The sequence below is a fragment of the Lynx rufus genome, unplaced genomic scaffold, assembly GCF_022079265.1.
Source record: "Lynx rufus isolate CCGP_SWC_20201006 ecotype Redwood Valley unplaced genomic scaffold, mLynRuf1.p SCAF_23, whole genome shotgun sequence".
NCBI classification, from domain to species: Eukaryota; Metazoa; Chordata; class Mammalia; order Carnivora; family Felidae; genus Lynx; species Lynx rufus.
In genome coordinates this window covers 661985-688921 of record NW_025814838.1, presented here as the reverse complement: position 1 = coordinate 688921, position 26937 = coordinate 661985, and the positions used below count along the sequence as shown (strand labels likewise).

Genomic DNA, 26937 nt, shown 5'->3' with positions numbered 1-26937 from the left:
AAAATATAAAACCAAGAAATGGACCCACAACTATATGGTTTACTCATCTTCAACAAAGCAAGAAAGAATATTCAATGGAAAAAAGATGGTGTCTTCAACAACGGGTGTTTGGAAAACTGGGGAGTGACATGCAAAACAATGAAATTGCACCTCTATCCTATGCCATACACAATAACAAATTCAAAATGGATGAAAGACCTAAATGTGAAACAGGAGACCATCAAAATCCTAGAAGAGAACAAAGGCAGCAACCTCTTTCACTTTGGCTGTAGCAACTTATTACTACACACGTTGCTAAAGGCAAGGGAAACAAAGCAAACCTGAATTACTGGGACTTAATCAAGATAAAAAGTTTCTGCACAGTGAAGGAAATAAGAACGAAACTAAAAGGCACCCTGTGGATTGGGAGAAGATATCTGCAAACAACATACCTGATAAAGAATTTATAAAACTCAGTACCCAAAAAACACACAACCCTGTTAAGAAATGTGCAGAAGACATGAATAAATACCTCCAAAGAACACATCCAGATTGCTAACATGAATATGTTCAATATCACTCATCATCAAAGAAATACAAATCAAAACCACAATGAGATACCACCTCACATCTGTCAGAATGGCTAATATTAGCGACACAAGAAACAACAGGTGTTGGCAAGGATTGGAAGAAAGTGGACCTCTTGCACTGTTGGAGGGAATGCAAAGTGGACAACAATATGGAGGTTCCTCAAAAAACTAAAAATAGAACTACCCTAGATCCACAAATGCCCTATTAAATATTCACCCAAAGATAAAAAAAGACAGATTCGAAAGGGTACATGCACTGCATGTTTATAGCAGCATTATCAACAAAAGACAAACTATGGAGAGAGAACAAATTTCCATTGAACTGATGAATGGATAATGATGTAGTGTGTGTGTGTGTGTGTGTGTGTGTGTATGTGTGTGTGTATATATATATATATATATATATATATATATATATGATGGAATATTACTCAGCCATCAAAAAGAATGAAATCTTGCTATTTGCAATGATGTGGATGAGCTAGAATGTATTATGCTAAGTGAAATAAGTCGATCAGAGAAAGACAAATACCATATGAAATCACTCATATGGGGATTTTAAGAAAGAAAACTGATTAACATATCGCAAGAGGGGAAAGAAGAGAGAGGGAAACAAACCACAAGAGACTCTAAGTGATATAGAACGAACTGCAGGTTGATGGAGGGAGGTGGGTGGGAGTGGGCTAGATGGGTGATGGGTATTAAGGAGGGCACATTTTGTTATGAACCGTGGGTGTTGTATGTAAGTTATGAAATACCGAATTCTACTCCTAAAACCAATATTGCACTGGATGTGAATTAGATTTAAAAAATTAATAAAAATTTTGATAATAACAAAAAATAAAGAATGTGTACCTATATCCAAGGTGAGCTCTTCCCCACAATGTAGAAAGAATGGGATCAAAAACTGGTGGTGTCAAAAGCAGGATGAAAACACTCACCTTGTAGAGGATGGCTGTGATGAGAGCCAGCAGCAGCAGTCCTCCCAAAGAGCTGCCCATAATAATGGGGATGGAGTTGTAGACCTCATACTTCTCTAGTACCATCTCCATCTGGAGTGGAGGTGACCTCATCAGAAAGTATCAGAACTCTGAAGTGTGTCCAGACTCTTCCCAGGTTCCCCAACCTTTAGCTCTCTCCCCTCCTTCCTTTACTCCAAGGGGTGACATACAGAAAAACTCATGGGCATAGGGACAACCCTCCTGCTGAGAGACCTTCATCCTTCCTCCCTCAGGCTTGTGAGTCTCCCACAAGGCACCACCGATTTTGCATTAGGAGCCCTCTTACCAGCCTGGCCACTGCCTACCACACAGTCACTACCTGAGCACTCAAGAATGCCTCTTGTCCTGGAAGCTGGGAATACATGGACGTGTTGAACGCGATTTCAGCCACACTTACAATCAATACCTTCTCCTGCAATGTCTACAAAACAGAGGGGGCACAGATGAGGAACTAGCACTGGGAAAGGCACAGAGTTCAAGAAATGTCCTGGCTGGAGGATGGACACACACGTCATCTGGTGGCACCTGAATCCTGGGGGGAAGGGGGGGCTCTCCTGTTGGACCTACACACCTGGCTGACCCAGTCAAAGCTGAGGTTGCCCTTCAGGATGAATTCAACTTCCTCCTGGATGCCAAAGGAGGGCAGGTCACAGCGGAACCTCAGGCAATCAGCAATGGAGCAGTTCTAGGGACAGGAGAGGAATGAAGTTGAGGAGGGTCTTAATTTAGGCAAGAACGACAGCAGAAAATAAACTCTGTCAGGCTTGGGGTCGAGAACAGATGGACAATTATAGGACATATGACATATGTATACATCTGCAACCCAGCAAGTGCATTTCCCTATATACCCCAATATGCAGCTGGTCCTGCAATGGGAATCCAGGGTCTTTCTCACCAGTACAAGACTCCCTGGAATCTGGGTCAGGAATTCAGGATGCTGGGGAGGTTCCCTCTCTGACACACAGGGGAGACTCTAGTGAGAGAGAGAAAATAGCCACAAAATGACCAACATTTCACTGGTAAGACGGTGTGGGGCACTGTGGGGTCAGACTCCGGAGCATTAGGAAAGGCAAGCAGGCACCTGTGAAGGGGCCACAACAGCCACATCCCACACAGCCACACCATTCAGCAGGATAGGAACCCAGAAATGAATGCTGATGGCCAGATCTCGCTGACTCAGGTTATTCACCTGCAGAAAATTGAGACACAACGTTATTGTGGTCCTAGAGCATCCCCAATCCTACTCCTTTCCTGGATCTAGCCCTCAGGTACACTGCCTGTCTCTTTTCCACAAGCTCCAAACATTAGCAGCACCATGGGAGGGAAGATATGGACGCTCCCTGGCTTCTCACACGATAACGATGCTCAGCTTCTTTCTTGCTCTTCTCACCAGAAGTTGAAAAGTTGAAGTACTTGGTAGATTCTTCCTGCCTGGAGAGAGAGGGCTTGTTGGTGAGAAACAGCTACGGAGCCATCCTCACTTTTGCCCCAGTCGTCTTCCAAAGGCTCTGTGGGCCCAGAAGAATGCCCAGAGATATAATTACAGTCCCCACATGCCTCTGCAGACTCAGCTTCAGCCCTTCTCCCATGACTTTTGCCCCAGTCACCCAGAACTGCTAGGTTGCCCTCTGATACCCTGGCTCTTTCAAGTTCCCATAACTTTGTTCAAGTTCTTTCTTTTGCTTGGAATGTAATTACCACTCCCCTTCTGGAAAATGTCACTTAAAGGCCCAACTTAAACATTACTTATTATAACATTTAAACACTTTCCCACGAGAAGAAGGCATTCACATGGCTTTCTCCTCTAGTAGGTACGTGGTTGGCCTTAGGTAATGCTTGCAGAGGCCACTGCCAGAACAAAAAAGCCTAAGGGAACTCAAGGGAATCTTGGTTGGATCACTCAGGAAAAAATGCAGTGCAAGCCCCTCCAGATGGAAAGAATAAAATAAATGTGGCTATCCTGGGGCAGCTAAGTAAATGTGAAAAAGGATGGTGCATGGACACAAGACCCTGGAGCGGACATAAATGTCCCAGGCTGCAGGTGGGTTTCCATCCATCTATCCATGCATCCATGGCCTTCTTCAGTAAACATTTACCCTGTGACTGGCTGTGTGCTTGACTCTGGAGATACAACAGTTAACAAGCCATAATCCCTGTCTTTCCAGAGTTATCATCTAAGGTCTCAGTGGAATCAAGCAAACAAGCAACGGGACCTGCACATTTCACCAGCAGCTAGTGTACAGAAGCCAGGCCAGCCATAAAGAAACTCTACGCCCCCCCCCCCAGTTTTCCCACAGATGTGACTGTCAGTTTGATGATTAAGAACACAGGTTTTGGAGCCAAGCCATCTGGGTTCACATTTCAGTCTACCACTTCCTACCCAACTAATTTAAGGCAAGCTACTAAACCTCTCTGGAGCCCTGTAGTTTCTTCCTCTTTAGAATGAGGATGCTAATAATAGTGCCTGTAATAGAGTTGTGAGGCAGTTTGCAGCAATGACATAAATGTTAGAATTTATTTTTTCCCTCAGTGTGTTTGCCCTCCTCTATGCTCCTGATCCCAAATGTCTCTCTCTGTGCTTCAGTTTTTTCACCTTAAAACTTCAGTTCTAACTCTCCTTTCAAATTTGAGTAAATCACTCAGTTTCCCCAATCCTTGGAGAGGCACAGTAGTATATGGGCACGAGCACAAGCTCTGGAGCCAGACCATCTGAGTGATTCGTGGTGCTATCACTTCCCAGCTGACTGACAGGGGCAAGTTATTTAACCTCTTGATTTCTTTGTTGCTAAAAAAGGGTGGTTAACAATAACTATGTCATAGAGTTATTCGAAGGATTAAAGGAATGTAGATACATGTCAAGTACATTTGAAATGCCTGTCATATCATAAGTATATATAACTGGAAGCTCTTAAGTTATAAGTTTCACTGTTCTCCCATGGTTAGAAGGGGAAATTAGGACACGGAGTTTGGAAGGGCAATGACACACTGTTTGATCAGCACCCCCAACCCAGTTCCCCTAAAATTTCATGTGTCAGCAGCAGCAGCGGCAGCAACAACAGTAGCAAACTCTGTCCCATGGCAATATTATAAGCTTCTGACCAACTCACTAAACCTCTGGAGTTTGGTGAGGTATTCAGGGCTCTTTGCTCTGCTTCCAGCCTGACCTGCCCCTGCTCCTCCACTCACCTTGAAAACTGAGAGCAACAGCCCTGCACTTGCCTCTCCTGTGGCCTGCTGCAGCCTTGGCCTCTTAGAGACTTTCCCAGCAGTTTCTCACACCTCTGCTCTCCTTCTGGTTTGGTGAAAACCTGACCTTTTATTTCCTCTGTGTGGTGACAAACCATATTCCCCACTTCAGAGTGCTAAAAAAGCCTCAATCTTAACCTAGTTAGTTTCACCTCTGCACATTCATATCTAGCACCAAAACCAGAACTGGCTTCATGTTAAAGGAAGCTTCCATCTTAGAGAAAGAGAGAGGAGTGCACAATGGTGGCAAATGTGCATCCAAATAGTAGGCCAATTCATCAGAGAAGAAGCAAGAACTGTATGTTAGATGGTATTATAGATAAATGTACGGCTGGTCACAAGTATTTCCATGTGAGGCATCAGAGGGGATAGTTTAGATACCCATCCTTTCAAGAGCAGGCTGGGCAACCATGGGAGGTACTAGGCTTAGAGGAAGGTCAGAGGTCAAGGGAGGGCAGGTATTAAATACCTGCTGATCACCATGTAGACAGCATATTTCACAGGGAGCTCCAGCTGGAAGGTGGTCTTGCTGGATGTAGGCTTATTATTCTCACTGGAGAGAGAGGGGGGGGAGCCCAGTTGGGAAGGAATCCAAGAGAGAAATCTCTGACTGGGGCATGAGATGGAAGAGTGAGGGATACACCTGGACTCACCTGCTTACATTGGCCCTCAGAAACAACTTGTCTCCTAGGGTGGCCTTGTAGGAGACATCAAATGTGATTAGGAAGGTGCCCTGAGAGGAAAAGAATGAAAGAATGGGGATAAGGAAAGTCATGGGGGAGTGAGGGAAGAAAATGGGTAAGGACAAAGGAGCAGAGTGATGAGGATTTGGGGGGAAGCATTCACCTTAGTGCCCTCGTGGAAGATGGGATGGTTGATGCTACAGTTGCTGCTCCTCAGGCTCTCATTCCCTGTGGGCGCTGCCTCACATTCCAGTCGCAGTGGGCGCTGGTGTGGTTGCTTCCAGAGGAGGAAAAGAAATTCAAATATGTTACCCATGTGCATATGTGGGCTAGATATATAACAGTGGGGCATTGCAGAACAGTAGGGAAAAGGACAGACTTTTCAAAAAATGGTCTTAGGAAAATCGGCCTATTCAAAACAAAATAAAACAAACAAAAGAGCAAAACACATTGGATCCCTACCTCACTCCATACATTAAAATATTCCAGCTAGATAAAAATTCTTAATGTGAAAAGGCACAATTATAAAGCTTTTAAAAGATAATACAGGGGATTATCTTCATAACCTTGGAGTAGGGAAGCATTTCAGACAAGATCCACACATTAAAAAAAAAAAGACAAAGGAAAATATTTGATAAAATTCAACCACAATCAAATTAAGACATTTGGCTCATCAAGAGACACTATACAGAGACTGAAAAGACTGGGAACAGGACTGTAAAATATACTTAATACATATAACTGGAAAAGTATTAGTAACAAGAATATTAAAGAGCTCTTAACAACTAGAAAGCTATGGACAACTCAGTAGAAGAATAAGGAAAAGACTTGGACAAGCACTTCCTAAAAGAAGAAATCAAAATGACCAGGAAATGATTACAATTTGCTCAACTTCATTAAATAAATGTAAATTAAAACTTCAAGGAGGTATCAACAGGTAGACAAAAATTTTAAAGTCTGACAATGACAAGTGTTGGAGTGGATGGAAAGCCACAGGTGATGGAAGTGCAAATAGGTGGAAATGGTTTGACTTTATTTATTATAATTGAAAATATGCATACTCAATGATTCAGAAATTCCATAACTGACATACATCTTCCAAATATTATGCATATGTGTGCCAAGATACATGCTCAAGAATAGTCATGGCCAATATCAGAGAACAACTCAAATGACCATCAATTGTGAAATGGGTAAATAAGTTGTGGTACAGTCATACAAAGGGATTCCAAATAGCAATAAAAGTGTTTTACAGCCACAAGGAGCAACATGGATGAATTTCACAAACATATGTTGAAGAAATGAATAAATATACAAGAGAACATATAACATGTTTCCATTCATATAAATTTCAAATATTGGCAAAAACTCACTGGTTTTATCTAAGAAACGGCAATCACTATTCTTACTGTGATCATCAGTTCCTAATATACTTTAGTGATTACCTTCGGGGAGAGAGTGAGGTTATAAGGAAAGGCACAAGGAGGACATCTGGGGATGCCAGCAGTGTATTATTTCTTGACCTGATGCTAATTACATAGACATTTCATTAAAATTATTCATTATACATAAGCTTTATGCACTTGTCACTCTATCTCCCTTCCTCCCTCCCTCCATCCCTCTCTGACTCTGGAACTCTGTATGTGTGTGTGTGTGTGTGTGTGTGTGTGTGTGTGTGTGTGTGTTTATATTTCGCCAGAGAAGAATTAAAAGAAAACTACTATAACCCAGAGCAGGGAAGAGATCCCAGCAACTGGAGCCCAAGGGAGCTATTTACCTGGGTTCCTAACACTCGTCGATAGGACAGCCCTGCTGGATAGTAGAAGTTGATCACGGTTCCATAGGAATCCTCACCTTCATTCCACAGAGTCACTGTCACATTAAGCTCCAAGGAGCTCCCTACCACCAGGGTCTGCAGGCTGGAGGAGGAAGGACAAAACTGAAAAAGAGGCTCCATTGGAAATGAGTTGGAATTGGATAGGGGGTAGGGGTGGGACTGTGGGAACTCATGAACTATTGGCTGAGAACACTCCGATCAAAATTTCTTTGTTAGAAGGAGAGCCAAAGGGAAACAAAAGTACATCTCATCCTATGAGGATGGGAGACCCAAAAGCTTAAGTGTCTAGAAATGAAAGCAGATAGAGCTCACCCTGAGGAGATGAGACTGACACTCAGGTCTCCTTCACAGAGGTGATCTTGTCCACAGTTCTTCTCAAAGGGGAGCTGCAGCAAAACAGAATATCTCTTCCCATCCATGTCTCAACCTTTCTTCATTCCCCTCATTAGGAGCACTCCTCCTAATAATGAGTAATACTCATTATTGAGTATTACTGAACACCCACTCTGCACCCAACAGTGTGCTAGACACTGACAAGAAGTGGGGCAGTAGGGAAGGGGCAGTTAGAATATAAAAGAATCATAAGAACTTTGGTTTCAAGGGGCACAGAATTTAGTTGAGGAGTTAAATCGAACTCACATTGGAACAATTATTCAACACTGTTAAGTAACAATAAGGGGGTGCATAGGGAGTTAGAAAAACTGGAAACTACAGGTGAATTAGACATGGTTCTTGTACTTATGGAACCCACAATTCTAAAGGACCCACAAAAGTAGATGCAGATTGCTATGATTCCAGTCATGTAACGTTGGTATCACCATGAAGTAATAGGAAGCCAGAGAAGTGATAGATGCTGAATGTGGTCTCCAAAAGAGTGGAAGATAAGACTGGAGCTTTGGGGACTAGAGAAGATCTTTGGGGTGGAGAGAAGGAAATGTTTTCCAAGTAGGAGATACCACATGGAAAAAGGAACAGAAGTAGGAATGAGAAAAGTTGGGAAGGATTTGAAAAATGAGAACCAGAGAGTTTATATTGAGATAAAGTGGGCACCAGCTGGGACACGTGTAAGGGTCTTAGCTAGGCGGGGCCTAGGTAACTGGGTGGAGGCAACTTGGACTTGGTTTTGAAGCACACAGAGATACAGTGAAAATCAGTACATCCCTGGGATTTCGTCAGAAGACTCACAGAAGCAGTGAAGAGGTCCTGTGAGCCCACAGCCAGCACAGGGCGAAGGTTCTGAGATGAGGGGATGGGCTCCCCAGCCAGGGAGAAGTTGAAGTGTAGGATGATGGGACTCAACACGTCCTCCACACAGTCCTGAGGGAGAATAGGCTTTCAAAGCCCCACTATCCTTCTCCTTACTTTCCACCACTGGCCCTTCTCAACTGCATCCATTTCCTGCTGTCCAGTCAGAATTCTGTGCAAGCTGTTCAGCCAGGTACTCTGGCCTCAACTTTCCTCTCTCAGGCCCCACTCTCCCCACCCTTTCCACCTCACCCGACAGGCAGCAGAGATGCCAGAGATTATCGTTGGGCTCCTTCTCCCCCCACCTTTCCCAGAACCCAAAGTCCTTACTGGTAAGAGCAGCTTAATGGTTTCACAGTAATCCCCCAGCCCCAGGGTTTTGCTTCGAGACAAAGTCCTGTTCTTGGTCTCATCAAAAATGGCACGAGAAATCAGGCGGCTTGGGTCTAATGCCAGATCATACCTGACAGAGCTTTGGACATCACCTGGAGCAGAATGGGAAACAGAAGACGAAAAGTCAAAGAGAACCTCTGAAGTTCTATGTTTTTTTTTTTATTCGTGCAATAAATATTTGCTGCGCACTTTCTATGGGTCATGAGATGTAACAGGTGCTGGGGATATAGGTAGAGAAGGAGATAGAGAAATATAGCCCCAAGCTCACAGTCTAGGAAAAGAGATGAGCATGTAGGACTTAATGTCACACCATGATCGACTCAACAGTGGGATCCTCAGTTGTACCAAGGAGGGCTTGCTGGACGTCAGAGGTGCCTCCCTGGGTGGGCCTTGTCTGATCTCTGACCTGGAGGATGAGCAGGGGTTGGTGAAGAATGGGGAAGAGAAAATCCCAGACCATGAGAATGGTGGCGAAGACCAGAAGGGAGAGAGAGGATGGCACATTTACAAAAAGGGAGAGTGGGATGAGGTGAGTTTGGAAGGGCAGAGAGGAGCAAAGTCAGCAAGGACATTGTAGGGAAGGATTTTGGTCTCTCTAAATGCAAGAAGAAAGTGGTTGAAGGGTGTTAAGCAGGAAAGTAAGGAAACTAGATTTGCATTTTAGGAACAATCCCTATAGTTTCTCTATGGAGATAGGGTGGGAGCTGCAAAAAACAGACATGGGAACAGCTCAAAGTATAGGTAGGAAAGGTGGGAGGTGGCTGGGGCCAGTGGGGAGAAATGGGCAGATGTATCCTGGAGATAGAACCTATGGCCTGGGTGTGGAGAGAGGGGGAGAAAAGGGACCCAGGTTTCCAACACTGGCAGCTGGGTGGATGTGGAGGTGGTATTTGGATTCCTGGGCCCATTCTCTCCTGACGATAGGGTGGGAACCTTTATGGGGTAAGGGACTAGATTCACTAGGAAGAAACTCACCTAACTGGTCCAGTGAAATTTTGTGGATAGTGAGACAGACTGTGGCATTTCCAGCTTCCAGAGTGGTGGGCACCTCTTCCCAGCACTGGTACACAGCCTTTGCCACCTCCGAGGGCATGAATCTCATAGTCACCCCCACATTCAGCACTGGCTGACTCCTGAGGGTGCAAAGAGGGGCTGAGGACCTGACTCTGACCTTGGGGAGGAGAACAAGGGAGGGGGCAGCTTTTGAACTGGACACACAGAGGGAAAGGGTGGGATGTGGGGAGTTATCACCTGAGCAGCAGCACCTGTCCCCGGGCCCCCACAGCCAGGTCCACTAGTCCATCCTGGGTGAGGTCCTGACCCCCACTCAGCGACTGTCCGAAATACTGGAGTGTGGGAGAGAGCTGGGAGCTTGCAATCCGCTGGCCAAAGAGGGAAAGGAGAAGTGGAAGTCAAGGGAAGGTCATTTGAAAGGTTTGAGAATAAAGATTTGGAAAGGAGAATACAGTGAATGAAAGTAGAACTGAATGGAAAAATTGAAAAGGAGAAATGAAGGGGTAGGAATGGAAAGCAAGTGTAGTGAGACCCCAGGGATCTCAGACAGAGAGAGGCAAGCTCCTTTGGTCCAATTCATGTGAGGGTACAGGCTAATGACAAAATTAAAGCATAACAATAGAAATATAATAGGTTAATTTACTCATCACGTGTATCTTCCTTCATAAATATTTGATGAACAGAGTACTTAGTACTCCATTGAGTCATCGTTACAAGAAGCCTATGGAGTTTATCATTTAATGTTTCATAGAGGGGAACTGAGGCTCACAGAGGTTAAATCAGTCACTGCCTAAGGCAACACAGCTGACATGACTGGCCAGGCATTTGACCAGGGCCTGCAATCTCTTACCCACTAAACTGCCCACAACAGATTGGAGTCTGTTTGGAGCCAAAGGACAAAAGAGAGATAATTTGCACTTAGCTGGGCCTGGTGAAATTCATGGCAATAAACCCCTAAAAGGAGAATAGCTACTACTAAGGTCCATGACAAGAGGCACAGGGCCATCAGGCACATCTAAGACATGGGAAAGGAGGTGGAACTGGAAGAGGCTTCAGAGAGGGGCCTCACCTGGCTGTGGGAGGGCCTGATGCCCAGTTCTGAGGTTCCATGAAATAGGTAGACAGCACCCCGGTTTTCTTGCTCTCCTGGGGCACCGATGGCGACGTCTGTCAGTTTGTCCCCATTCGCATCCCCCAGCACTGTCAAGGCTGCCCCAAAGCGGCCCCAGGGGTGGCCCTGCTCCCCACAGAGAATGACCTCACACTGCCACCTAGCCCTCTGCAGAACAAAACCAGTGTCATGCCCCAACCCAGACAACCCCTCCACCCCACTCCCAGGCCCCACCCAGCCCAGGTCTCATCAGACACTCACCCCCTGGGGCAAGTGGCACACGGACACCTGGCCCCCCCACGCCGGCTTGTAGTAGTGTGGAGCCCCAATGAGGACAAGGTCAGAGCTACCATCTCTATCCACATCCACAGTACAGAGGGAGGCCCCAAAGTAGGAGCCAATCTGGAGGGCAGAGCGTGAAGTCACCCTGCCTGCCTGCCCCCTGCCACCAGAACCTTACCCCGTGGTCCCCCAAACCCCTTCATCTCCTCCCTCTCCATCCTTGGACACCCTGCCACCCTCATGGTCCACTCTGGATTCCTCTACACCCAACCTGGGTCCCTGCAACTTCAGCCTTTGGCTTCCATTGTCCGGACTCCCGGGTGAAGAGGACAACCTTCCCAGTATGCTGATGGCGGGGAGCCCCCAGGATCAGGCTCTTCACCCCCTTCCAAAAGGCCAGCTCGGTGGAGTAACCTGGGGGGGGGCAGGCCTCAGCACAAAATCTTCCTCCCCATCCCTTAAGCTCCTGCCCTTTCCAGGCAGCTCATCTCCTCCCGCCTGTGCCCCCAACCACAGCTTTTTCTCACCCAGGTAAGAGTCCCTCATGTCCACGTTCTCTTGAGACACACTGATGAAGGTGGGGCTCATATTTTGGGGGTATAGGAAGGCACCTCCAGACCAGCTGAAGCTCCCCACAGCCCCCAGAACTGGTCCATCCTGGGAGGAAAGGATTCCAGGGCTAAGCAGTTTTGAGTCAAAACAAGGCAGCCTATTCCAAAGCAATGCCTGCTACCAACTCCACTCATTATTTGGAATTCTCTTTTCCTTCCCCAGTCCTGTCCAGCAGCTTCAATCCCTGACTCCTAATGTCTCTCTCAGTCCATCCCCAGTGCCGCTGCTCCAGTAAGTCCCAGCTCTTCTCACCCACTGCCCTTTCTGCCTCCTATTGTGTTCTTCTCTGCTCCACCCTCCTCAGTGTTAGGTTTCCTCAGACCAAATATATAGCCATCACCCAGCTGGCAACCCAAGATGGCTCCCTGTCACCAAGACCCTGAGGATGGTATCTCAGGTCCTCCCCATACAAACCTGTGGAGTTGCTCTATGCTTTGAACACACCAAGTGTTTGACCTGGACACCTCTCCTCTCTTTCTGAGATGCAACTCCTCCCTTGGGAAGAGTCATCCTCAAAGCCACCTTCTCTGTGAGGTCTTCCTTGGCTCCCTTGGGGAGTGATAGGTGTTTCCTACTCTGCATACCTTGCTTATTGCCTTTCTAAACTTTTGACTATAGATAATTTAGAACATATACAAAAGTAGAAAGAAATGCACAATGAACTCACATTGAACCCAGGTTCAATGATCAATTCATTACCAACCTCGATTCATTTCTATGTCCCTCCAACTCACCCCCAAAACTCTTTTGAAGAAAATCCCTCTGGATATTTTTAACACACATCTACTTTCACATAAGTCATGCTATTTTGTCATTTCTTTGGTCTGCATGATCTGGCCTTTCCCATCTCTCCACCCACTCCTTCCATGCTGCCCCTCACTCACCCTGCTCCAGCTATGCTGTCCCTTTTATCTCTCTAGTGCAGTAACCTTGTTCATGCTTCAGGACCTTTGCACTTGCCTTTTCCTCTCCCTGGAACAATCTCTCCCCAGATTTTCCCACACCTATCCCTTTCTCATCATTCACCCTCAGTTGTTATTCCTCAGGCCTCCTCTGATCATGTCTCTTGCTCTCTTCTAACACTGAGCATAATCTGAAGATCTTTTGTTTGTGTTTATTGTCTCCTCCCACTGTATATGTGCTCTGTGTGAGAGCAGGAACCTTGGCTATCCTGTTCTCTGCCGTGCTCCTAGCACCTACATACACTGCCTATATGTCTCTCTCTAAACGGACAGTGACCTTGAGGACAGGATCTCCTTCTTATTTACTTCTGGGTCCCAGGACCCAGCACAGGGCTGGCCCAGGATTGGTGCCTGAGACCTGTTTATCAAGCATATGCTCCACCTACCATGGTGAGCACTGAACTGAAGCCTTCTTGTGACATCTCATGCTGGAAGGAGCTACTTGTCCTCGACTGGGTTCCTGTGGGAAAACAGGTCACTTAGGCTCTGGGGACCATGAGACCACAAGGACTTAGAAGGAGAAGAATGAGTCTGGGTCTCAGGTTCTGGGGCACAATTTTGGGTGACATGTGAATAGGGATGGACCCTCAGAACTGTAGGGAACAATCGGGTTGGGAACCTTTGGATTCCAAGACCCAAGCTCGCCCTGTATTTACCCTCCACTGCAAAGATCTTCTCCTGCAGCTGCTTCTGGATGCTGCTGAGTGCTGCAAAGTTGTCCACCTTGAACACGTGATCCTGAGAGGGCACTGAGCCAATGGTGTTCAGCTCCTCCCTGGCAGTGGGTTCCTGGAAAGCATCTCCCACCTGTGGCAGAGAGGCAGCTGAGGAGGAGCCCACCAGCCTTTCTGCATGGGTGAGATGCAGTCTCAGTCTGAGAGAGCCACGAGGAAGAGGACGTACCCCAATGGCATAGCGAATGATGCCAGCTTTCTCTGCCAGGGGCATGACATCACTGTATTCCAGGGGGTCTTTGTATTTCTGCCCATCTGTGATGACAATGAGAATCTTCTTGGCACTTTCACGGGCACCATTCCTACTATGAAACAGTTCTTTCCTGTCAAGGAAGAAAGGGAGTTGGCTCTCCTGAGATGAAACTGATTTTGAAAAGAAATCATTTGCAGCTCTAGAAGGTCATCTGGGGAGACTTTGGTGTTCTGGTACCCTTTGACTTTACCAGGAAAAATGTTAAGAAAATGCCTCAGCTACGGGTGCCTCGGTGGCTCAGTTTGTTTGGTTTCAGACTTTGGCTGAGGTCATGATCTCACATCTCATGAGTTGGAGCCCCACATGGAACTCTGCACTAACAGCCTGGAGCCTGCTTGGATTCTCTGTCTCCTTCTCTCTGCCCCTCCCCCAATCTCTCTCTTTCTCTCTCTCAAAAATAAATGAAAACTTAAAGAAAATAAATAGTCTCAGCCCTTTCTGAAAGCCATACAATGATTATTAAGAACAATAATAAATGTACTCCTATGTCTTGTTCTAAAAATCCTGCCATTATGGAACCTCATTTCCAGGAGACAGTGTGGTTCAGAGTAGGAGCTTTGGATTCAGACACTTGGTCAATTGCTTTACCTCCCTGAACCTCTGCTTGTCTTCGTGGAATATGAGAATAAGAATTGTGCCATAGCTCATCTTCAATGTTGGCCCCAGTGTGCCACATCCGATTCCCTTCCCATATTGAATCTGACCTGTGACTTGTTTTAATCAGTAGCATGAAATGGAAATGACACTAGTCTAGTTATGGGCTTAAAAAGCCTTGGTAGCTCTTGCACTTTGGGGAGCAAAGTTGGTAGGGGAATGCCTTGTTCAGCGTTTCTCCAGCACCACCCCTAGAGTGGTACCCTGGGGTGCACAAGTCAAAGATCCCAGACATTCACCCAGTTCTTTCCCAGAAGAGCCACATCTTCTGTTCTGGCCCCACCACCTAAGCCATTTCTTCATGGTCTGCCTAGCACCCAATGCTGGACAGGCACATGGTAAGCACCCAGTTAATGCAGAGAACTCACATAAATGAGGATGTGGGGGTAGAGGGATGTGAGTGAGGAGACAGGCAGAACACACTTGGCAACAATTCCTGACTCTCTGCCAGGGATGTCAAAAAGGGGTGCACCATTTTCTGGATAAAACTCTAACCACTTGTCCAGCACTTCATGTTCAGAAGCACCTCATGCATCAGATCTCATGTAATCCTTACAACCAAGATGTACGTTTATCCTCATTTGACAGTTTACTGAGACTTAGATTCAGTAACTTCCAGTGTTGCCCAGGTTATCAGCAGGGAGCCAGAATGAGAACTCTGATTGTCTGAACCAAAGCTTATGTCTCTGCTGCCCCAGGTGGAGTCAGAATCTAGCCAACCCAAGGCCGGCAGAGAGGAAACACACTGCAGAAGAATCCCACACTATATCGGGGGGAACACTCCAGGGAGGACAGCCCCTCCACTCCCCGTTAGCGCCCCTTTCTCCAGAACTTCCTAGAGCTGTGCAGACCAGCATGAGGAAGTGGTGTGGCAGTGTGTCCAAATGAGGCAGAAGGGAGAACTTACACTACTTTCAGGATGCCTGTGGCTGTAAAAGTCAGGCCTTTCAGTTGTCTGATGGGATCCACGAGGCTCTGAGGGCTTGAGCTTCTCTGGAATTTAGTGAAGGTGAAGTGGATCTCCAGATGGTTGGAGTACTGCATGAGTGAGAACTGCAAAGACCAAGAGGAAGGCCCTGGGTCTCAGGAGTTATTTTTAAATTAACTTTTATTTTGGAATAATTTTGGATTTACAATTTCATGTGTTTTTTGAGGCTAAAACCCAGGAGGAAATTGGCCCAAAAAGCAAATAATGCTTCTTTCATACTTTGGAAATACTGCAATATTTGTTAAAATAAGATTTTTTTTAACTTTCATAACATATGAAATAAACTTGTAGGCTATATTTCCTCACTTCTCAAGAATTCATACACACATGTACACTAATTAGTGAGAAATAAAATAAGAGAAATCATGAGTTGCATGGAAAGCACAACAAAGAAATCATTAAGTATTTGGCCAAGGTATCTTCAGTCTAATTTCATAGCAAAACTATTTTTGCAATCCTTTCAATGCTTTTTAACAGTAAAAAAAAAACATATTTCCTGGGCCATATAAAGACATATTAAATGTCACAGGGGAATTTCCTCAGGTAAGGGCACAAATCAGCCCTGCACTGAGACCTTAGCCTTATCATGGCATAGGTCCACTGAGCCCACCCCCAGCAATGCCAGGCCTCCTCCTAGGTTGGCCTTTCCCAAAGGCAGCCACCACCACCCCAGCACTCCCCAGGTCTCAGGGACCCAATCTTCACCAGTGTGTTGGTGCCCTCAAACTGTCCCATCACAGCTATGACAAAGTCCTTCATCTGCTTAAAGTCCCTTTGGTCAATACTTCCAGAGCCATCAATCAGGAAGACAATGTCCATCTCTTGACTTGGACACTCTGTAGAGAAGGAGGAAGGAATCAGAGATGCTAGTGTGGGGCCCAGCCATCTCCCAGGACCCAGAAACCCTTTCTGCTCCACAGACTTACAGTGTCATTCCTGGATTAGGAATCAATTCCCACCAAGTTTCCAGCACCCTCCACAGAGGAGGCCCAAATCCACTGCCCAAAATTTAAGAAACCAAACAAAGAGAGAGAGAGAGAGAGAGAGAGAGAGAGAGAGAGAGAAACACAAAGAGAGAGGCAAACAAGAAACAGACTTTTAACTATAGAGGACAAACTCTTGGTTACCAGGAGGGAGGTGAGTGGTGGATGGGTGAAATAAGTGATGGGGATTAAGGAGCACACTTGTCATGATGAGCACCAGGTGATACATGGAATTGTGGAATCACTATTTTGTACATCTGAAACGAATATAACACTGTGTGCTAACTATACTGTAATTAAAATTAAAACTTTATTTTAAAAAGCATTCTAACCACAAAAGAAAAATCTGTTGCCCAAGCCCCTTCCCCCTCATCAGGGTCCCTATTGCTTCCCACCTTCCACAAGGCCTAGAACATGGAGGAAGGAAAGGACAGAGACAAGGTGGGCTCCTCATTCGCTTAGTCAACAAATATTTATTGAATACACACTCTAGGAATGTTGTAGAGCACAGGGGAAAGCAATTTATGAAAGTGATTCAGAGTGTGTATTCTGAGCATGCCTGGGCTCAAATCCCAGCTCTTGCATCTACTAGTGGTCAATTCAAGCAAGTTATGTAACTTCACTGGGCTTCAGTTTTCCCCATCTGTAAAATGGAGATAATAATAGTGCCTAACACATGGACTAGGATAAAAAGTAATATGTGTATAAAATGCTTAAGATTGGGCCTGGCCCCCCATAAAGGTTAGCTCCTATCACCATCATCACCATGTGCCAGGCATTGTTTCAGGCCCAAAAACACACCTGCATGGATGCTAAGTTGTGCCACCAAGACACACCCCCTATCAGGACGGAGGTGCTTATTATCAGCTGCAGGTAGTTGGCTGTTGATGGCTCCCAGCTGATAACTAAGCATCAGGAGTTGCCCACAGTTACACCTCCTGCTCCTGGGGGCAACCTGCATGCAGTCATGTTCCAAGCTTCTCTGAGTTGGCTGAAGCCTCTGTTCTGATCCATCACAGTCCACCCTCTTTCTCTAATGAGTCCTGCTTCCTTCATGCTCTCAGAAGTACTGCTGCTGAGAATATTCCCAAATGAGACACAGAGTTCATTTCTCAGGAAATCTGGTCTAAGTCCATAGTTTTAGAAAAGATACCATCCCTGCCTTCATGGAGTCCACACAGGGTAAAGAAACACCTTATACCCATGAACGAATAAGACATTTCAGACCAACCCCAAACTCACATAAAGTGTGTGGCTTGTGTAAAGGACACAGTTGGTGCCTCCACCAGTACCCCACATCCTGTGTTGCTCTCAGTGTGGTAAGAGATCAGGCCACCACAGACAGCAATGAGGCATGATGCTGAACTGTGGCAGCTGGCCTCCTGCCACTGAAACAAAAATACTTTCTCCTCACTCCCCACACCTCCCCCATCTCGCCTATTCAACCAGCTGGTGCTTTACCCATGCTGAAAAGAAATGGAAGATCACTTTCTTCTCTGCTTCCTTGACCAGAAAATTCAGCCCTCCACCTGGCTGGCCAAGAAGCCCTAAGGTGCTCCCCTTCTCACCTGTTATCTCCCAACAGCTGGGTAGCTGAAGTTCCCTGTCCCCACATCTTTCACTTGTGTGCACTTGTTAGCTGGACCACAAAACCACCCACCATATCCTCTCTCAGGCCAGCCCAGTGGCAAGTTCCCTCACAATATCACTTATGTTCTTTGTTCCTTTTATTATATCCACTGGGCTCCCAACAGCAGGCACCAGGCTATAGCTGAGCACTGCCTGAGAAAAGACAGGTTAACATCAGGAAAGGTTGGTTTCATCTCTGAGCTTTGTTACTTCCAAACAGTGGGAACTCAGCTCTCTAAGACTCAGTTTTCTTGCTTGTGAGACAGGGATCATCCTGTCTACCAACCAGAAACTATGAGGATGCAATAAAAATGCACATCACACATCCAGCACTGTCTGGCATGCAGTCCCTTCATCCTCTACTCAAACTTGCCTTGCTTACACCAGGTTTATGTGCCTAAGTTCCATTTTCAACAAGCATCCCATCTCATGAGCCATGGAGATATCTAGAATAAAGGAGTTATGTCCTAGTGCTGAAATGCCACATCCTCTATTTTGACTGCACAGACATCCAAGACAGTTCATGGCACCCCCAAGACTCCTGGACACCCCTCCTCCACTCTCTCTGTCCCCTCTGTAGACTCTGCTCTCACAGTTTGATTGAGAGGTGTTTCTGCTGCTATTTCACCTTTGCCTAAAATCCCACCATGCCTGGTATCATGGCTTCACTAGTCCAAAGCATTGCTCTCAGTCAGCACCTCGAGTGCCCCTGGCTCTCACTTGGAGCTCTTCTGATGCCACAGAGAAAAGAGTTTACCTGTATCCTCCTCCTAGTCTAAGCACATGGTTCTAGCTAGCTAGAATATCAGTCATAACAGTAGTCACATATTATGTGCCAGGCAGAGGTCTAAGTATATATATATATATATATATATATATATATATATATATATAATCTTTTAATCCTCATAACCACCTCAATTATTAAGACCCAGTTGACCAAAGAGGAAATGAAAACCAGGGAATTAGGTCACTTGCCCAAGGACACAGAAGACAGACTTATTCAGAATGACTCTCAGAGAGATGATGTTCAGTGTCCCTGGCACCACTCTCTGTGGAAGACATCAGCAACAAAATGTGCATCACATTTTCCATGGCCCCTAATGTTTGCTCCCTTTAGAAACTCATCAGTGAGTGATCAGGAATGGCCTCATACTTGGATCCCTGGATCTTTCATCCTCACCACATTTTCGACCATCCAAGGCCTTTCCTCTGAAAGCCCAAGAAGCATCTCTGCACCTGTTGGCAACTGTGAGGTCCTCATGCCTCCTTTTCCCCTCGGCCAGCTTAGAGAACCTGTTGTAAGCTGCCCTTCTTACGAGGCCAGACCATGTTCCCAGACCTTCTTGGGCTCACTGAGGCTCTGGGAAGAGGCCATGAGCACAGGAAGCCATGACCATAGTCTCAGGCTCTGCCCACTCCTCTGTGCCAGTATGTGTATAAAACAGAAATGCTGTCTCTAAAGGGACCTACTTGGCAGGGCAGCAGGCACTGTCCGAATGGTCTGCAGGTGGGAGCCCAACAGGAAGCAAAAGCCTTCTGCATACATATTCTCCCCACAGGCTCTGTGCATGGTTGGGCCGCAGGCCTAGAGGCAGAGACCTGTGTGAGCAAAGGGGCCCCAGAATTCTCCATATTCTTCTCCCCCAGCCCAAGCCTCCTCTGGCCCCTGATCCTGCCCTTGTGACCCTTCTATGACCCAGAGAAACTCACCAGCAGCCAGGAGCGATTGGTGGAGGCTGCCAGGGACAGGCCCAGGGACATGTTCATGGCCTCTGGTGGTGCTGAGGGCAGATACACATGATCATACTCATGGGCACACCCTCATTTGGGGGGAGAATCAGGACTAGAGGCCAAAGAGAGACATTCTTGTACAGGAGGATTGAGGGCCCCAATTCCCAGGTGGAGTCACTCACTGTGCAGTGATATAGGTTGACATAGGCCAGTGGCAGCTGCACAGTCATACAACCGTCCTGTCCGGTTGACCGCCACCACCTCCAGGGGGGCTCCCACCACGAGTCTGGAGGCACAAGCATGACATATAGTTGTATGAGGGGTAAGGACACAGGGCACTTCAGGTGAGGAAGTATCACCATGTAACAAGGAAGTGAGAGTTTGAGAGGGAAGCTCTTGGCATTTGCCACTCATGAGGCTATTCAAAAAGGAGAGCTTCAGTTTAACCCACATGTGCTGAAGGACTATGCTGGACTTTTTGTTTGTGTATGTGTGAGGATACATAAATAAATTTGTATTTATATATACAAATGGTTTGAGTGCTGTTTTTTAACATTAACCAAAAATAAATATATTCAAAAGAAAAACATTTTCCAGCCATGAGTAAGTGCATTTTGTTTCTGGGGTACCATCATTCTGAGCCACCCAAGAAATAGATCACCTCAAGTTACATGGAAAAAAAGAATTTTTTTTATATTAAATATAACTTATTGTCAAATTGGTTTCCATACAACACCCAGTGCTCAATCCAACAGGTACCCTGGAAAAAAATTAAAGGTTATTTATTTTTGAAAGAGAGAGCGCATGAATGAGCTGGGGAGGGGCAGAGGGGAGGGGAGACAGAATCCCAAGCATGTTCCGTGCTGTCAGCACAAAGCTGAATGTGTGGCTCTAAGCCACAAACTGTGAGATCATCTCCTTAGCCAAACTCGGATGCTTAGCTGACTGAGTCAGCCAGGCACCCCTACATGGAAAAATTTTAAGCCATAAGGTATCAAAACAAAAAGATTATTCTGTAATTAATTGGATAATTTAAATATAACATAAGCAATTTGAGTTGGACAACTTAAAGCAAAAGCATCAGACTCCATATCAATATCTACAGTCATATAAGTGCAAAAATTTATTTATACAACCTTTTGAGAGGAGAGAATTTTTTAGTTTTAAAAAAATGTTATCTCTGCCAACAATCTCTCCACTCAGATGAGAAAACTAGACAAATATTTGTGTGTTTTTAACTAATTAGCCAGGCAAACCACATTAGGTTAACATTTAAATCTTCCTTCTAGAAAGCTATTCCTTTATGGAAAGCTGAGATCCTTGTGGGTCTAACACTTGCTGATGAAAACCTAAATAGATGGTTAGAGATGTAGCAGTTTGGGACCTGCTGGCATAAATGGATGAGCAAACTTTTCATCTACATGTTTTTCTTTACCCTATCTGTTCCTGAGTCATAGGCTTGGTCTTTTCAGTGTTTGGGTTGTGTTTCAACAGACAACAGGAAAAACAATAGCTTTGTAGCAATCAGCATGTCATCCAGTCTATATATTTACTTTTTTGTAAATACTGGTGAGCAGCAGTCAATCAATAGTTTATAGGTGTGTGTGTGTGTGTGTGTGTGTGTGTGTGTGTGTGTGTAACTGATGGTGATGGAAGTGGGACAGTGGCTATCTTTGAATTTGTTGGATTTTGAGTGATGAGAAAAGGCCTAAGGGAATCCAGGGGAGTGGACCTGAGGATGTTCTGTACCTGGATCCAGGCGGCAGCTACCTGGGTATACACATATGAAAAACTTATTGAGTTGGACCTTCCAAGATTGGGCACTTCAGTTTTTGCCCTGTATATTTCAAAATAAACAAACCAAAAAAAAAAAAAAACCCATAACTCTGACATCTGGCATTTTCTTCCATGCCCCAGCCTGCCAGCTGGGTGAGGAAGGGGGATGGATGTGCTTTTAGAACTCAGTGACCTCAATATGCTACTTCTTGGCCAATTAAATCTTCTTGTATTCTCAGGCTCATTGCCAACTTGACCTCCTCTGTGAAGCCTTCCTAGAATTCCCTCCTGGGCTTGATCTCTTCCTTCTTATGCCTCCAGATTTCCGTTATACTTGCATCACATTGGGACTTTAACAACTTGGGTCCCTGCTGCTGGGACCTGAGGATGTGAGTTTCTGGAAGCAGGGTGAGGTACATAATTGACAGTCCCAGTGTGAAATAAAAATGTGGGCCTTTTGTTCTGGGAGAAAAAAAGTTTTTTTTCCCTTTTTTTTCCTCCCCATGATCCTCCTCTTTACCTGTCCTGTCTTTACCTGTTTGCTATTTAGTGTTGAATTCCCCAAGGCACAGGGATTTTCCCAGGGCCAGTGCAAACCCCACAGGCTGGGCAAACTGTGCACAGCCAACCTTGACCTTGCCTAACTCATACCAGGGGCTGACGGCAGCAGGGGTCACTGGATAGGTGTGGGGAAGCAGGAAGCTAAGAACCACTCCACAGAAGGCTAGACTGCATGTGAGCCAAAGCTCCAAGCCTCCAGCACATCTCCACTTCCCCATCAATCTTAATGACCACACACAAATGCTAAGATCAATTCTTAATAATTTCAAGAAGACTGCAAAACATTATTACAAGTGCAAGGGTAACTGTACTGGTCACTTACACTGGTCACATGCCACAAAGCGAGACCTGTCTGGAGGAGATTCAAGATCTCCCTCCTGAAGGAGTGTCTTGTCCAGAGTTTGTGGCCCTTCCTGGGACCGTGAATAGTTGGTAGTAGTGGTGTCAGTGGTGTCAGACTTTGCCCATGCTGCCCTTCCTCCAGATACCTCCTAACCCATGTTCATCCATTTGCCTGAAGGCTGAAGGGGTGAGGGTGGGGAGAGTGGGCAGGGCTTACCTCGATCTGCCAAACTGGGCCACACTCTGTCCAAAGCTAACTCCATCCTCTTGAAAGACCATGGGCTCCTCCACATCCAAGTTGAACCCATAATAAGAAGCAATGACTGAGGAATATGGAGAGGGAAGTGAGGGTGGGAGGAACAGTCAGAGAAGCCTCATCTCCTCTGGATACCTGACTTTTGGGATCTTGATGCCCACCCCCGTCCAGCTCATCTTCCCAGGAGAAGGGTGTTCTTTTTGTTTCCTGATTTGCCATCTGTGTGGCTCCTGTCTCTCCCTTCCTCAACAATAATCAAACCACAATACAAAGGGCAACAATCCAGAGAAATGCCCCCTCAAGGATATTTCAAAGGACGTGTACAACCTGAAATTGAGCCTGTCACCTCATGGTATGTTAGCTCAAGAATGTCCCTTATGATAATACAATTCATTTCCTAAACTGAGACCTTCTGAGAATGAAAGGGACACCATTAATAACTACATCATGGTCCACCCTAAGGTCCAGATGGGGAAACAGACTTAGAATTTTTTGATTAATTATTTATTCTTATGTGTTTCCCATGCCCCCCTTCCTTGGTGCTAGGCTCTAAGACAACAAGGACTGCAACCATCTTGTGTTGGTGCCTGAGGCAGTGCCTGGCCCTTAACAGGTGACTAATTACTATTTGTTGGCTGACCCAGAACTGCACAGGAAGTCCCTGGTATAGCCAGGATTCCAACCCACTCTCCTGATCCTTCACATTCTCCTCTCTGGTGACTAAGCGCAAAAACCTCAGTGGAAGGCCCCCTACATTTCAAGGGCTTTTCCCACAACTCTCACTCCTAGACAGCAGGTTTCTTCTCCATTTCTACTAGAATTCCCAGCTGTCTCTGGATTGAGGAGTCAACTCCAACCCCAAAGTAGGGAAGCTCTAAGAATATAAAGCATTAGGCCAGGATGCGACAGGCAAGGTCCAAACAATTGAATCTTGGGGTTCTGGGAAAAGGCCAGATGTTGAAGGTGCCATAATCCTACCATGGCCACATGCAAGGGAGCTTCACATCCCAAATCTCCTCAAAGGATGATTCTATTTCTGAGTCTGAAAAAAGAACCTATGACCAGACAAGTAGGATGATGCCAAAAGTCTCAGACTGAAATGTCTCAGAGGCCAAGAGGGTGACATCAGTGAGTGAAGTGGGTGGTGTGAGTACCAGGGAATTATGGGCACTTAGAGCATGTGGCCCTTTTAAAGGAGGTAAGCATTACCAGGGTCTAGAATTCAGAGCTCCAGACCTTCCCATTTCTCAAGAGAAGCTGAAAGTCTGGATTTTTGTGTAGAATCTGATTTTTGACTGAAAAACAAATGATTTCAAATGACACAGAAATGTGATCCTGTTACAGGTTCAATTTCTGGACTATTCTCTTGGCAGTCGTGGAACAACCTACCTGAAATCAAAACCAAGGACCAAGGATGATGAGATATCCAAAGTTTCCCCTCCCTAGTGACTTCTATGGCCTTCCCCCCTGGGGCTCTGAGGCTGACTCCTGTCAACCATACCACCACACACACACACACACACACACACACACACACACCAGGGGCCTGACAGAAGGTGGGGGGAAGCCTTGGGGAATGTGGAGAAGTAGCTTATTCTCCACCCAAACTTAGCCTATGAGTCCATCTTATCTCATCTTTGCTCAGGTTATGACCCTCCCCTGATTCCAGGCCATTCCTCTTTCCACACCAGACTCTAGACACTAAGGCACTCCCTTGCCTCACCTCCTCCACAGAGCTATATGAGCTGACCACCAGCCCCAGAATGCCCTATCAGACAGAGACGCCCCAGCCCAGACCTCTTCCAGCTCTGAGGCCCCACTTACCACCTAAGAGAAGCATAATTCCAAAAGCCATCATTGAGCAGCGTATTGAAGGAGGCGTGAAGAGCTGAGCAGTAGAGCACTGAAGGATACTTAGCGTCCTCGGGGAGAATTAAAATAATGACTCAGGCCTTCAAGTGACAGAAGGAGGGGCATAGAGAGGAAGTCTTTGGTTAATCATAGAACAGAGGCAGGGACAGGAGGCCAAAGACACTCTTGGGGAAAATCGCCCATACTCTCCCACCGCCACCACCTTTAGAGATCTGGCTTCTTTGTCCAGGGCTTGGCTTTCCCAGAAGTCCACCCTCCCCCATCCCTTGAGACCCAGTTGATACCCAGGGAACTCTGGGACCCCCCTGGGGCCCAGAAACCAAAGTGCATATGACTGAAAGGGGGTGAAACAGATGGCTACAGAGCCCCCACTTCATGGATGTGAGCCTGGAGAACGGCAGACCTCCCCCTCAGATAGCAGTGTTGGGGGTGTAGCAGGAGTTACAGTGTTGTTTATAAAACCAGACTCCATCGAGAGGAAAATGGATAATCAAACTCGTAAATGGGCTTAGTAGCCATAAAAGGGCTTACCAGTCAACAATAAAAGAGAAGAGACTACAGATAGGTGTAAGAACATGGATGAATCTCAACTTTGTCATAAGTAATAGAAATCAGACACCAGACTGCAAAATGTTTGATTCGTTTCACATGAACAGGCAAAACTAATCTGTTAAGGATAGATATAGAACAGTGATTGCCTCAGTTTTGAGGTGGAGAGGGAACTTCTGACATTTGTTAAATTTAACATTCAGCTCTTGATATTTTAATATTTAATACTTCAATATTTTAACATTTTTAAATGTGGAAAAGATAGATAAATGTGTGGTTGTTATTTATTCACTGTAATATTCTTTGTGTTTTGAATATTCTATAATTAAGCATATATGAATGTTTCTCAAAAACATGAAAAAAAGGTACTGAGTATAGTACCAGGAATAGAATTAGAAGGCTAAAATATATGACAAAATCCCTAACTATGGCATGTTATTTTAAGTATATATGTGACAGTTAAAATACTAAAAATGTAGGTTACATGTCAACTATAGACAATATAAAATCATCTCTAAACAAAAATTTTAGGTCAATTTACTTGCGTTGATATTTAATATACAGAAAAAAAATTAAGTAGATGGTGGGAAGGGCACTGATGCAGGGAATGGGGCCAAAGATTATGTATGATTGCTGGCTTTGAGGCTGATTTACCTACTTCCTGCAAAGAATGTCAAGGACAGTTGAGCAACAAGCTTCTCCCTCTTGTGCTAAGGTGTCTGTAGCAAATGGCACCCTCTCATCAGTTCTGTGAACTTGTGAACTTCTCTCTGTGTTTGGAACCACAAAATAATTTTTGGTGGTCTTCCTTAACACAAAATGTAAAGATATCTTGGTGTCCTCCATCTATAGCACACCTCATCTTTTAGACACAATCTCAAATGAATTAACATTTCATACATAATCTTTAATTTGGGACTTCCTTTCCCAAGCAAAGCTTGAGGGTAACTAATATTTCGCTGATTTCAGCAACTGTAAAGATTTCCAATTTTGCTCAATTTTATTATCACTTGTCTCAGAAAAAGTTTTTCTGTTTAGTTTCCACTCATTAAAAAACAACAACAACAAGGGCATATTGCAAAAAGATATTCAAATACTTATGAAAACCACACAGTGCCACAAAAGTATCTTTCTCCTAGGCCTGTTAATGAGTTTTCCTTCAACAGTTGCTGTAGGTTGATGTTCCTCAACTCTAGTATCTTCAGGGCACTTAATAGGGGTTCCACACTTAGCAGAACCACCAACTCTTTGTAAAACTTTTAAAGCTTTTGATATGATAATTTATAATAAACATATATTTGGTCTTTGTCTTCTCTGGCACAGAGCTCCTAAAATTCTTAGAATTCCTAAGTTATAAGAACAATATAAGTGTCTCATGTTACAAGGGGACCTTGGGGAAGCAACTGAAAATGGGAACTGGTCACAGTGCCTGAGTGGCTCAGTTAGTTGAATGTCTAACATCAGCTCCGTCATGATCTCATGGTTCATGAGTTCAAACCCCATATTGGGCTCACTGCTGTCAACGCAGAGCCCGCTTCAGATCCTCTGTACCCCTCTATCTCTGCCCCTGCCCCACTCAGTCTCTCTCTCTCAAAAATGAATAGATATTTATTTTAAAAATGTGACTGGCTGCCAGTAGAGCCAATCATGG

At 45.4% G+C, this 26937-nt stretch overlaps 1 protein-coding gene across 1 annotated transcript in view; it reads right to left on the bottom strand.

Annotated features, from left to right (window-relative positions):
- Nucleotides 1-24764, bottom strand: part of LOC124518000 (integrin alpha-D-like) — a 30104-nt gene extending 5340 nt beyond the window's left edge. The window contains exons 1-29 of the mRNA XM_047087776.1: nucleotides 24690-24764; nucleotides 22827-22932; nucleotides 20113-20216; nucleotides 19910-19980; nucleotides 19670-19784; nucleotides 16290-16420; nucleotides 15504-15649; nucleotides 13859-14012; nucleotides 13612-13762; nucleotides 13342-13415; nucleotides 11909-12038; nucleotides 11653-11795; nucleotides 11361-11501; nucleotides 11058-11267; nucleotides 10226-10356; nucleotides 9950-10107; nucleotides 8912-9066; nucleotides 8522-8653; nucleotides 7649-7722; nucleotides 7277-7418; nucleotides 5663-5776; nucleotides 5470-5549; nucleotides 5286-5369; nucleotides 2923-3001; nucleotides 2652-2759; nucleotides 2466-2543; nucleotides 2142-2255; nucleotides 1890-1991; nucleotides 1511-1621 (exon numbers count right to left, since the gene is read on the bottom strand). Coding sequence (XP_046943732.1) covers nucleotides 1511-1621; nucleotides 1890-1991; nucleotides 2142-2255; nucleotides 2466-2543; nucleotides 2652-2759; nucleotides 2923-3001; nucleotides 5286-5369; nucleotides 5470-5549; nucleotides 5663-5776; nucleotides 7277-7418; nucleotides 7649-7722; nucleotides 8522-8653; nucleotides 8912-9066; nucleotides 9950-10107; nucleotides 10226-10356; nucleotides 11058-11267; nucleotides 11361-11501; nucleotides 11653-11795; nucleotides 11909-12038; nucleotides 13342-13415; nucleotides 13612-13762; nucleotides 13859-14012; nucleotides 15504-15649; nucleotides 16290-16420; nucleotides 19670-19784; nucleotides 19910-19980; nucleotides 20113-20216; nucleotides 22827-22932; nucleotides 24690-24723 — 3372 coding nt within the window. The 5' untranslated portion in view covers nucleotides 24724-24764. The remainder of the gene's footprint in view (nucleotides 1-1510; nucleotides 1622-1889; nucleotides 1992-2141; nucleotides 2256-2465; nucleotides 2544-2651; nucleotides 2760-2922; nucleotides 3002-5285; nucleotides 5370-5469; nucleotides 5550-5662; nucleotides 5777-7276; nucleotides 7419-7648; nucleotides 7723-8521; nucleotides 8654-8911; nucleotides 9067-9949; nucleotides 10108-10225; nucleotides 10357-11057; nucleotides 11268-11360; nucleotides 11502-11652; nucleotides 11796-11908; nucleotides 12039-13341; nucleotides 13416-13611; nucleotides 13763-13858; nucleotides 14013-15503; nucleotides 15650-16289; nucleotides 16421-19669; nucleotides 19785-19909; nucleotides 19981-20112; nucleotides 20217-22826; nucleotides 22933-24689) is intronic.
- Nucleotides 24765-26937: the final 2173 nt, after the last annotated feature.